Source organism: Sitophilus oryzae, unplaced genomic scaffold (assembly GCF_002938485.1).
Source record: "Sitophilus oryzae breed Bouriz unplaced genomic scaffold, Soryzae_2.0 scaffold_302_pilon_pilon, whole genome shotgun sequence".
NCBI lineage: Eukaryota > Metazoa > Arthropoda > Insecta > Coleoptera > Curculionidae > Sitophilus > Sitophilus oryzae.
Window position 1 is genome coordinate 2,259,855 of NW_022146866.1, and position 12,738 is coordinate 2,272,592.

Sequence of the window (12,738 nt, forward strand, 5' to 3'; positions counted from 1 at the left end):
ACGAAATTGTCCACCAGTACTAGTTAAACGCTTTTCTTCACTTACGCACATACGCCAGAAAGAAATCTAACAAGTAACCAGTTTGTTTCACTTATTTTTAATGGCCAAGCCGTAAGGGGAATCCCCCGGGTTCCGACCGTCCACGCATCGGCCCGGAACGAAACGGTTTGACCCTGATCGAGATCGATTCGGTTACCCAGTTGTAATGGGTCGATCCCGCGGATCCCGCACGGTAAATCCCGCAACTTTGATCCCGCGGAATCTCAGAGGGATCCCGCATTTGCGGGATCCAGCATTTGCGGGATTGCATTCCCTATTTGACAGTATATAAGCTTCAAAAAAAAAAAATAATAAATTATAAATTAATTAACGTTCGGGTTTATGCTTTGGGTTTATGGGTTTATTTTTTATTGATGCCTTCTATAACGGACACGAGACACTTTTGTATAAAGGTAGGTATAAATTATGTGCATGTGTAAATTATAACTTATTTTAATTCAAAAAATAGTTTTGTTTTATGTGCCCGGAATATTTTAACTTCCTGGTTATTTTGTAGGTGTGCTTTGGAGAAATAAATTCTCCAAAAAATGTTTTCTCAAAAACTATGCAATGCGTGGCGGCGTTTTTTTACAAGACAAAAAATGTAGTAAATACTAGAGGAACCATTTTACAAAAAAATCGGTCGTCGGTTGAGTTTGGTTTGGAAATACTTATACTAATAATTTTATGTAGGGGTGGGGGTAGTTTTCAACTTGCCCGTAATTTTCTTGATTTTTGTGAAAGTCAAATGTTAAAGCACTTAGCAAAACATAGACACCCAAAATTTTATTCAAATCGGGATAAAGATTCTTAAAATATTTGAATAAAATTGTTTATTATTTTAAACTTTTGTATAGAGGTAAATTGTGTCCAATAAACTTATTTTGATTCCAAAAATACATAGTAGTTCTGTCCACGGAATAGTGGGACACCCTGTATTTAAGTTTTTATAAAGTCATTTAGAATATCAGCATGTTCTGTAAATATCATACTATTCTTGGAAGTCGCGTATCAATAGTCCCTAATATTGTGTGAATTTTATTGGTTTATTTAAAAAATGGCAGGTAAAATCATATTCTATAGGTAAAATACCTTAGCAGGGTTGGCATGCATTACATTCCTGCAGATTTATTAAAATTATTAGATTATATTTCAGACTTATGTCAGTGCAGTTAGATTGGAAAGTGCCCATAAGGACAATGTAAACACTATTTGGCGCTATTCTTGCAACGGTCGCGACCCAAAACTTTTGAAAATTTCGGAGCGGTTCGGCTTTTTCCGGAATTATATCGCCAAATATTGTTTATTCAAATTTATTATTATTTTCGTTTAATTTTATAAATAAAATACAGTGTGTTGCATACAAGAAACTTTATTTTATATAAGGACGCATGTATGAAATACCTATGAAACATCGGAAACCGACGTTATGCCACGATCCACGATGGTTTTTGCAGTTCACAGTTCACAGCACAGCTTTTAAGTTTTTAATGCCACTTTTTACAATTATCACCGGTTGGAGTAAATAAAACTTGAATTAAACTCACAAGATAGCAATAATTACTTTGAAAATGGACGCTATAAACACTTTTCGGAATTTCTTTAATGAGAGCGGTTTAGATTTTGAAAGATTATTATGATTTTTGAAGATTCTGACTTTGACAAGAGAAAAATTATTTCTGTTTTTGTTTGCCGTTGTTCTTAGCGACCGCTATAGCAGCGCCAGATCGCGACCTAAAATTTTTACGGGCTTTCCCAAGGACTGTATATATTCTATATAGTATCCTTGGGGCTTTCCCTTTGAATAAGGGCTTTCCAATCTAATGAGTGCAGTATAGAAAGCACAGAATTAGGGTGTATAATTCTGTGATAGAAAAATAAATCCAGAGATAAATCCTTTTTATAAGTGATAAAAGCGTGATAATCAGTTTTATACAGAAACAAACAAAAAAATCAATTTTCAAATAAATAACTTTGTTTATTTAAAGAACCGATAATATAGAAAGTTATCTGTATTTAAAGTTTGCATTCTCAATTACCTGGAAAATATTTTAAACCTAATAGATTAAGAATTTGACATTTTTATAACTACATTTGATTTATTTATTTGAAATTCAATTTATTTTGATTAAACTTTTGAAAATAATGAAAGTATGAGCAATGCATGCCTGTGAAATATCAGTACATAGAACCATATAAACATAACCTAAACAAGGATAGAACCCTTATAGAACTAAGTGGGACTATTGAAAAAAAAAAGAACAATTTTTATGAAACAAATTTATTCTGACACTTATGATTTTTTCTTAATTGATTTGTTTGAAACTAGGTGGAGCAAAGGATTGCCCTTTTTCCTTATAAGTTCTCTTGCAATTCTTTTCACTGTTTCTTTGTTCAAAGGCAATGGTTTCTTCTCTTTCTTAATAGTCTTTTTAATATTCCTAGTTTGTTTCTTTTTAGGAAGATCAGTTTGAGTTTCTTCAGTCTGAGTTTTGGTAATAGATTTCTTCGATAATATTTTCTTAACTGAGTCCAGTGATTTTGTAAGGACTGCCCTCTCACTTTGTAGTCTATTTATTGAAGTTTTAGAGCCGTTTTGCGACTTAAGCTTTTTCGCATCAGGTCTCTTAAACTCAACTTCAGAATCACTGTCATCTTCAGATTTCTTTATTAATGTTTCCCCTAATGAGGTATTGTCTATTCCTACTGGTTTTATGTCACATTGAATTCCAAGTTCTTTAAGCTTCTTGAGTTTTGACTGCACTCTTTTGAGGGTCTTCCTCTGTTTTTTTACCACTGTTTGGTCATCCAGTACCTTATTTTTTGTATATTTTTGTTTACCTCTTCGTGTCTTAACAGAAGTGTTATCTTTTGAGCTAGATTTTCCATAAAATAAACCTTTGGGACGTTTCTCAAAGGGAACAAATTCGGCTAAAAAAACGAAGCTATGTAGAATAATAAATATGTTTATTTTACAAATACTTACTCACTATCCGTTTTTTAAACATAACATAATTATTCATTGTATCAGCAGCAATTTTAGCTACTTCAGGATGTGCAAATTCTATATATCCATATCCTTTACTATTTCCTGTTGTTCTTGATCGACAAACTTTAACATTAGTAACTCTACCAAATTGCTTGAAATATTCCTTCATTTCTTCCTCATAAAAACCATGCGGAATGTGCCCAATATAGATAAGTCCCCTATTTTGTTCTGCTTTGATTTTTAGTTCTTTCTTTTTATCCTTCACAGAAATGTTTCCTTCCTAGTAATATATTTTAGGTTATCTTTTGAAGTACCGCTAATAAATTACTTACCTGAATAGCCTTTTTAATTTTCTTTGTTTGTTTTGAAACCTTTTTCTGTTCATCTTTATTTAAAGCTATTACTTCGGCACTTTTTCTCTTGGACATAATGAATAAAAAAAATTCTAGTTGATGAATTTAAAAAGTGACACACGTGTTTACATTTGACATTAAAAATATTGGAATGAAACTTCAAATATATGCAACTTCAAATACACCCTTGCATTTGTATTGCCTATATAGTATTCATTTATTTATTTTTCTAATTTATTAATTTTTATATATAAATATCACATAAATATATAAATAAATAATTATATTTACTTCTCTACTTCTATAAACATATGGTCGTGATTCTAAGAAATATATAGAACATGTTTAATTAAAGTTTCTATAGGTATTTGTGTTATAACAACAGTGTTTTGAATTTGAAGGGAACAGCTGATTATCTGAAAACTTATCATTTATCCACATTTATCATTTCAGTCTTTGAACCAACAATTTCACTTAAAATTCATATCGAACAATGTGAAGTGTTATTGCAATGAATTTACCATCAGCAAACAGTGAATAAACGGTTTATACACATTTTAAAATGCATGAACAATATTTTTTCTTTAGCAGTGCCCTAGGGACTTATTTAATAAAAGGTATAGACGTTAAAAGTCCTGGAGCTCTAAGTGCAGTATGTGTTTTTGTAGGAGTTATGGCGTTTATATTTGAATATCTAAGGTGAGATAATATGACCAGATTGTCGTGTAATAAGTACAATATTTTTGTATGCAGTTTTTATATAATTATTTGTCTTTAAATAAAATAATGATGTTGAAATGTTTGTTATAGAATAATATTGAAGTTATATTTTTTCAGATTTTTACAGACAAAAAGTAAGCAAAGGGAACTTGTACTACGAGCGAAACAAATTAAGCAATTATGCCCTACAGAAAGTGCTACATTACTGGCAAAAACAATTACAAATCCTAGAAATCCTTTAAATATTACTTTATTTGATAGGTAAACATTCTTGTTTTATTTTTATATATATTTTAATAATTTTAATAAATTAAATAAATTGATAGCTTTTATGTTAGACTAATGTATTAAAGTTAATTAAAAATTACTTTATTTGATATATAAACATTTCTGGTCTTACTTTTACATGTTTATTATTTTTAATAAATTAATACCTAGTTAATTAAATTCCATTTTAGAATACTCTTGTTTGGAACAGAAGTTTCATTATGGGTCTTGTTACAAAATATTGGATATTTGATAATGTTGTCTGTTATGCTCTATGATGCGTGGCTTTTTATATCAGCTTTAATAGGAGGTGGATTTGGTTATTTTATTTTTGGCCAGAAGTTTATGAAAATCAATCTAGAAAATTGCCACATTATTAGAGAAACTTATTGCACACAAATATGTGGAGAAACAGGTAAGATTTTTGTTTGGCTTGGCAATGATAAAATCATTCACCATTCAATTAAAAACTGTTTGAAAAAAAATTATTGAGAAAACTTATACAGGGTCTGGCAACAGTGCGTCAGGTATCAATAGTTCCTAGAATAAATAACTTGAGAATTTTGTTTAAGTGCATACTTGAAGTATGTACGAAGATGTATTTCAGGAAAATATTTTAAAGCCTACAGAGTGGCTCATAAAAGTGTGAGTGGATCGGAATTATTTTTTTTAAATGTGACACCCTGTATATTATTGCATTTTTGATTTTCTTTCTGATCACCTTACATAATCTTAAAAAATATATTTTGATACTTTTAGAGATATTAATAAATAAATAAAAAAAATATTTTTTCGGCCTTTTTTAAAAAATTATTAAAAATACAAGGGTCTTGAAATCAAAACTATATTAGGCCTTTACTTTAGATGGTCTGTACCTACTTTGCTATAAATATCGTAATCTTAAATCATACAGGGTCTTCAAAATTCTACGCCAAACTTACTAAAATACAAAATAATTTTTCTTGGTTTTTTTTTAACGGAACACCCTGTATATTATTTTTTTAATAGGTGGAGAATTAAAAAATGAAAATTTTTTGTTTTTAGAATATTACAAAATTTTTAACAATTTTGCAGATACTACATGGTGGCTCATAAAAGTGTGAGTGGATCGGAATTATTTTTTTAAATAGAACATCCTGTATATTATTGCATTTTTGGCTTCCTTTCTGATCACTTTACATAATCCTAAAATATTTTTAAATATGTTTTGATAGTTTCAGAGATATTAATAAGTAAATACAAAATATACAGGGTGATTTTTAACCTATACGAATAAACTTGGGAAATTATTGCTAATGACAAATAATGACTAATAATGAAAAAAAATGGTAGTAAAATATTTTTAGATTCAGAAATAATTTGAGTTTTTTCACAAAAATTTATCAACTTTATCAGTAAATGCACATTCAATTTAATGGAATTTACGTTTTTTATTTTTATTTCAAATAGTTATTATCTCCGTAAATAAAAATATTTAGTGCACATTCAATTTATGGAATTTGCGTTTTTTGTTTTTATTTCAAATAGTTTATCTCCGTAAATAAAAATATTTTACTAACTTTTTTTTTCATTTTTAGTCATTATTTGTCATCAGCAATAATTTCCCAAGTTTACGCGTATAGGTTAAAAATCACCCTGTATATATTTCTTTAAAAAAATTATTACAAATACGAGAATTGTCCTGAATTCAAAACTATATTAGGTATTTACTTTAGATGGTCTATACTTACTTTGCTATAAATAATCGTAATCTTAAATCAAACCAAACCAAACCAAACTTTCTAAAATATAAAATAATTTTTCTTCGTTTTTTTTTAAATGGAACACCCTGTATATTATTTTTTTATTAGATGGAGAATTAAAAAATTTTTTTTTTGTATTTTTAAAGTATTTCAAAATTTTTAATAGTTTTCCGGATACACGCAGTATTATTTCATATGGCGCTTTCAACAGTAAAATATGCGAGAAAAATCATTGGTTGGCTTTGATTAAACTTTACTGTGGAAATGCCATATGAAATATAAAATCGCAAATATCTGCGAAAACGTTAAAATTTTGAAATACTCATCATACAAAAAAAAATCATTTTTAATATTCCATCTATTAAAAAAATATATAAAGGGTTCATTAAAAAAATCATCCATATCCACTCACACTTTTTCGAGTCACCCTGTAGAGGTTAAAATAATGTTTTCCCGAAATACATCTTAGTACCTACCTCGGTACCTACTTACTTTAGGTTTGTACTTAAACAAAATTTCAAATATTTTTTATTCTAGAAGCTACAGATGCCCGATGCACTATTACCGGACCCTGTATCTAGCATTTTTTTTTTGTTAATTTGAATGATTCATAATTTTAGAAAAATCCACTATTGGTAGTCCTGGCACCTCCCAGAAATATGATGTCCTGTTTTAAATCCTTTTCCTGGTCACCTTTTTTACCTGGTATCCTTATCAAAACCATATCATATCTTATTAAATCGATTTTTTTAACTGTTTTTTAATGGTTATAATACATAGATGTTAGTGCGTTTACTGGAGAACCTTCACAATCTACACCTCCTTTAGAAAGTGCATCAAATTCGCAGGAACAATTGCCTGACTGTCATTCAAATCCATCTCAAGAGGAGGTGAACGTAACTGTCCACAGGGAATGTCATTAAAGTGTATTAGTATAGAGGTTGTAGATATTTTTTAAATAAATAATTTTATTATTTTATTATAGTCATATTTCAGTTTTTGGTGTGACTGAAACTATAATAGTACAGAGGCTGTTGATATTTTTAACCAAATAAGTAATTTTAGTTTTTTTAAATAAGATTTCAGTGTTTGGTGTGTGATTTATTTATATATACGGTTAAGTTGTTTTTTCAAATTTATTCGTCATGTTTTCAGCTTTGTCTATGATACAAAATGATTAGTACCCCATACCCCAGAAGGCCCGGCCTGCGGATTTGGCCTGCCGATTAGATCTTTCGACGTTTTGTAGCAGTTTCGGTCTGGCTCGCAATCTTTTAAAATTTCTGGAAGTTTTAATCACTCATATTTAATAGGTTCGGCGTTCGTCTATGTTTTTTAAGAATGAACAACAACCGAAAACGTATTATATTGTGTAAGAGAGACCTACTACTATAATAGGCTTGGTGCATTTCAGTTGATTTCAACAAATTCCGACCGCAGCGCTTCAACGGCAAAAATCAGAAATTATCAGTATCTATTTCACTCCGCCGCGCCGTCATGTTGATCGCATTAAAATAATATTGAAATCGTGGTTTTGTCATAATATTTAAGTATTTTAGTTTTTTGCTAGTGCAGTTATTGAGACTACAAAACACTCAGGTACGAGGTTTGTGTGACGTAACGCTGTTTCGGGTAGTAAAAAATAAGTGAAAAAGAAATCCAAATAGGCGTCGTGTTGTGTTGTGACAATTTCAAATGTTAATAAAATTGCCGAAAATATGTTAACGCGTAAAGGAGAGTGCATAATTAGGGCGTTGTTGGGTGCAATAACATTCAATAACTCAACTTTCCCGGATATTGACTCTCCCGAAACAACATTTTATAGCTTCATAGTTTTCACACCGATTTGATCAAAAGCAAAAATGGATTCAAGCAGTTCGACGAAACAAGTGAGTAAACAAAGTGCTCGTTACATAATCAAAAAATTATATAGACATATACTATGAAAGGATAAAATATAATTTGGCAATATTAATGGTATAAATTTTTTAATCGACTAGTGATTATAAATGTCTTATGAACCTTTAAAAAATTTTGTTATAGCCGAAATAGCCTCAATTATGCCCCACTAGCAAAACCGGTGATTAAAACTATGCTCGCTACCGTAGTTGAACTCATCTAAAAAGTTTTTTTAACTGGAATAAATTATAATACAAGTTAGACCTTCTGAAGATATCAAAATATTTACTTTTTTATTTTTATTTTTAGAATTTTCATAAATTATTATACTTCCTAACACTTTCCTTAAATAATACATTTTTCGTATTTTCGCTATTTAAACCCGTGTAAGTACTAGTTGTGTACGATATTCTCCGATGGTGGCAGTACCGGCGGAGAATGCACCAAGCCTATAGTTTTATTATTTTTTGTATCACAGGGATTGATATACCTAATAAGCAACTCGTAACTTTTGTTGCTTTGTGGGACACACTGTATATATGTAAATAAGAGTTGATCTTTTATTCATTGTTAATGATTAATATAATAATTATTTACTAAATAGACTTAAGATAAATTATTAAATGTTTCACGACTATTATTGTACTCCGTGGCCAAGTACAATAATTAGTAGTTTAAATTTAAAATAAATGAATGCTGGCGTAAATAGTTAGTAATAGTTTTTTAGACACATATAATCTCGCAGGCCAAGTCTTCAGATTTGACCTGTGAAAGGATTAGCCCGCCGAAGGCTTGGCCTGCCAAAGACTTGGTCTGAGCCACAAATGCAAAGATTGAATCCGAAGGCCGGATCTGCAAGCTGGATCTTCTGGTGTATAGGGCTTTTGTATGTTTTTTTTAATGTTTTGTGTGTTTTTTGCAGAATTACTTTATATTTTACCTATTATTTGTTAATGTTAGATACTGAAATATTTTTTTATAAAGTTTGTCCAGCAAGAGAAAAGACAATTTTGTCATTCATCCAATTATTGACAGAAAAAAACAATTTCCAATTAAAACGACAGACACCTGTCACTGACACGTTTTCTTGTTGGACACATTATATGTATTCTTTGACACTGACGTTCAAAAAATATGACAATTTTATCTTTTTATTTTTATCACCTTTGGTATTTTTACTCCTGGTATTTTTTGAAAAATTTTACATTTGGTTCTCGCGATATTTTTTTATACTTTAATGGTGTCCTGGCCATATTTCTCAGAAGTATGAAAACGAAGTAAATATACAGGGTGTGATGTGACAAAAAATGTTTTTTTGGGACCTTTTTTTTCTTCAAAAGGTATGCGCGGTGGCGGTTTTTTTACAAGAGTCAAAAAATGTAAATTCTAGAACGACCATACCATTTGACCTACGACCATTTTACGAAAAAAAAAATCGGTCGTAGGTTGAGTTGGAAAATATACTAAATTTATGCAGGGGTGGGGGAGTTTTTACCTTAGATTAACAATAAAAAGTTTTTACCATACCCGTACTTTTTCTTGATTTTTGCGAAAGTCAAATATTAAAGCACTTAGCAAAACATGACACTCAAAATTTCATTCAAATCGTAATAACGGTTCTTAAAATATCTGAAAAAATGTGTTAATTTTTTTAAAGCTCTCTCTCTGGCGGACAAAATAAGCACTTTTGTATAGAGGTAAATTGTGTCCAATGAACTTATTTTGATGCTAAAAATACGTAGTAGTTCTATGTCCACGGAATATTGGGACACCCTGTATTTTTAAACTGAATTAGACTCTTGCACACACACCGGCAAAATCGGTTCCGGAGCCGGCGCCGGCTTTGCACACCTTCTGACAGTTGTGAAGAAGCTAATTTATAGTGATGGGAAAACCAATTAATTTCAATAATCGTGTACTCGAGTTTCAAGGCGATTGCAATAACCGAGTGATCGCTCGAGCGAAATATCACTCGTATTTAAAAATACGGTTTTTCGTCCGTCGCTTAAGCAGTAAGTTGCGTGCGCAGGGCACATATTCTTTCGGTGATGAATGGCAAGTAGCAAGCGACGAGCGATTCGCTTGATTTAGTTTATTTCAAAGCATTGTCGATGTAGGTCGTAAAATTTTCTCCCTCAGATACGCAACGGATAAATATACAGGGTGTCCGGAAATTAATGCAACAAAATTTGGTCATAGATTCTTGAAAAAAAATAGGTGACCCGTTTTTTTTATTTTTGACGAGTGGCCCCACTTTTCGGATTTACAGCCCTCTGAATTTCGCCCCTAAAAAGAGTTTTTTTTTTAAATATCTCAGGGCCCTGTTGGACGAAAATCACCAAATTTGGTACACGTTGTTTTACCATAAAATGACATTTTTTGATATGCTATTAACTTTTTTTTTATTTTCATCAGTGGCGTCCCTACGGTATTTAAACTAAATATTATTGAAGAAAAAAATGGTACGCCACTGTTTTTTTAATAAAAATTATTTTTAAAATATACACACACAGTAAATTTGGAACAACATTAGACAGTTAAAGCACGGCCAAAGACGTAGACGTAAACGTATCGTTTGACATGTACGCTTGCGCAGTGAGAAATTCACTTGCGTTTACGGATACGTGATACGTATCTTTACGTGCCTTTACGTATGTACAAAACGCAAACGTATCGAGCCGAAGGAGTTTCGATTTTCATCCGAATGATGCCGAACGTACAAATTCACAAACAACTCGTTTCCACAACTTTTCGTCTAACAGCGCCCTGAGATATTAAAAAAAACTCTTTTTAGGGGCGAAACTCAGGGGTCTGTAAATCCGAAAAGGGGGCCACTGGCTAAAAAAAATACGGGTCACCATTATTTTCAAGAATCTATGACCAAATTTTGTTGCATTAATTTTCGGACACCCTGTATATACGGCGTCGTATAAATTTGCTACCTGCAATGTATGTAGAAAATTCGCTCGGCTTTTTATCGAATATGTCACATTAAAACCGGATTTTAATTTATTTCATTCTAGGATCGCTTGCGTTCGTTTATTTCAATAATCGAGTACCCGAGCGAATTTTCGCTCGAGTTATCCCATCACTACTAATTTATTTATATTGCAATCGATTTCAGCTCCGGCACCGATTTTGCCGGCGTGTGTGAAAGCGCTCTTACACTGTGGCTTGAGTGCAAATTTTATTTTTTTTTGATTTATTAATGCCGTTTTATTTTTCGATCATGCGTTACTTTCTTTAGAGATTTCAACAATGTTACGAACACCTTATTATTCTAACCGCAATGACTCGTTTACTCCAATTGAAATCAATCATTTAAATTCTCCTCTTCAAAATAATGAAGATATGTGCCTTTTTAGATATTATTGTACCTGATTTAACATTACAATATTAATATTATACAATGTGTTCAATGTTGTAATATTTATAGTGTTAAAAACACAACTAATATATATTTTTTAACATACGTAAAATTGGTAAGAATTAAAACATTTTCTATGAATATGTATTGTAGTATTTTAATTTTATTTAAATTTGTTATAATTTATGTATGTACATTATGCTATTAGCAATAAATGCCTGAAAAGGTATTTACACCAAAGTTATTGTTATTTTCCCGTGTTGTTTAAAGTAATATATCATTGTTTAAAAAAAGAATGTGTTTATTTTACTTAAAACATATTTCCTAAAGAAGTATTTTTCATTTTAGCCTTGTATATATAAACAAGGATTTTAGTAAGGACAACAAAAATTAAATAACCTGGCAGTTTTAGTTTCTTTATTGAAAAATTTATTATCCATGAAAAATACATTGTTGTTTTGAATCTGTAAAGATTTTTCCAAAAACAGAAAAAATCTATCCAGACTTTTCTATTCGTAAAAATATTTGTTAAAAAGTACAATTTTTTTCTATAATGTATATTAAGTTTTGTAAATTTTGAAAACGAAAGTATTTAAGCATAATTTACTTTACCTTTGAAAATTTTTGGAGTATGCTGAAAAGTCTTATTACATAAAGATACATTTTATTATTACAGTACAAGTCAAAATATTATAATTAACAAAAATAAATATACAGTTATAACCAGTTACAACCAGAACATAAAAAGAGTTATAATGTCTATAAAGGTGTGTTTCACAAAATGTTTATATATACAGGGTGTTTCAAAACAAATGCGAAAAACTTCAGGGGGCGATTCCTTGTTCAAAATAAAGGGTAGTTTGCTTCATAAACGTTGGGTCAAAAGTCAACCATTAGGGAGATATCGCGGTACAAAGATGGCGGAAAAATAATGTTTTTATTTTTTATCTTAAAAACGAAAAGAGATAGACCAATGAAATTTTATGGAAGTATTGCTGTTATGAAAACACACTTTCTGGTAATTTTTTCACTTTTTAAAATGAGTGGAAGGGGTTGAAATAAACTACCCTCTATCATTCTTGTTATCGAAATTTAAAGAAAAATCTTATCAAACACATGCAAAAAATTAATTTGGATAGCTTGGTTTGTTTAGAAACTTTTTATCTCTTGTGTTTTTTGATAAAACTGGCCGATTTGAAATTAAAAAAATAAAATGTAAAGCATTACATGTCAGGACAAAAGACATTTTTAGATAAAGAATCTAGTGGGCTGCTCTAATTTTTTAGGAAAAAAATCTAGTGGGCCGCTGTCACTTTTTAGGATGTTTCTAATATTATTTCATTGACATTACTCTACTGCAAT

General features: G+C 30.4%; 2 protein-coding genes across 3 annotated transcripts; one reads left to right on the top strand and one right to left on the bottom strand.

Annotated features, from left to right (window-relative positions):
* Positions 1-2,296: 2,296 nt before the first annotated feature.
* Positions 2,297-3,539, bottom strand: LOC115884571 (MKI67 FHA domain-interacting nucleolar phosphoprotein-like). The gene is made up of 3 exons (XM_030903193.1): positions 3,361-3,539; positions 3,026-3,308; positions 2,297-2,970 (listed from the first exon to the last, which is right to left on the bottom strand). The coding sequence occupies exons 1-3, from the start codon at positions 3,454-3,456 to the stop codon at positions 2,333-2,335; spliced, it is 1,017 nt and encodes a 338-aa protein (XP_030759053.1). The 5' UTR covers positions 3,457-3,539; the 3' UTR covers positions 2,297-2,332.
* A 98-nt stretch (positions 3,540-3,637) lies between these two features.
* On the top strand, positions 3,638-7,616 carry LOC115884572. 2 transcript variants are annotated; one of them, XM_030903195.1, is made up of 4 exons: positions 3,638-4,080; positions 4,219-4,362; positions 4,560-4,783; positions 6,731-6,873. In XM_030903195.1, the coding sequence occupies exons 1-4, from the start codon at positions 3,944-3,946 to the stop codon at positions 6,784-6,786; spliced, it is 561 nt and encodes a 186-aa protein (XP_030759055.1). In that variant the 5' UTR covers positions 3,638-3,943; the 3' UTR covers positions 6,787-6,873. The 2 variants fall into 2 exon arrangements, with proteins under 2 accessions (XP_030759055.1, XP_030759054.1); XM_030903194.1 differs by lacking the exon at positions 6,731-6,873 and adding an exon at positions 6,891-7,616 and having other exon boundaries at positions 3,644-4,080.
* Positions 7,617-12,738: the final 5,122 nt, after the last annotated feature.

Bases quoted from the DNA above. Each gene is read 5' to 3' on its own strand.
- LOC115884571 (XM_030903193.1), bottom strand. From the start codon at position 3,456: ATGTCCAAGAGAAAAAGTGCCGAAGTAATAGCTTTAAATAAAGATGAA. The intron at 3,309-3,360 runs GTAAGTAATTTA...ATATATTACTAG, and splicing joins AAATTAAAAAGGCTATTCAG to GAAGGAAACATTTCTGTGAA. The intron at 2,971-3,025 runs GTAAGTATTTGT...TCGTTTTTTTAG, and splicing joins GTTTAAAAAACGGATAGTGA to CCGAATTTGTTCCCTTTGAG.
- LOC115884572 (XM_030903194.1), top strand. From the start codon at position 3,944: ATGCATGAACAATATTTTTTCTTTAGCAGTGCCCTAGGGACTTATTTA. The intron at 4,081-4,218 runs GTGAGATAATAT...ATATTTTTTCAG, and splicing joins TTTATATTTGAATATCTAAG to ATTTTTACAGACAAAAAGTA. The intron at 4,363-4,559 runs GTAAACATTCTT...ATTCCATTTTAG, and splicing joins AATATTACTTTATTTGATAG to AATACTCTTGTTTGGAACAG.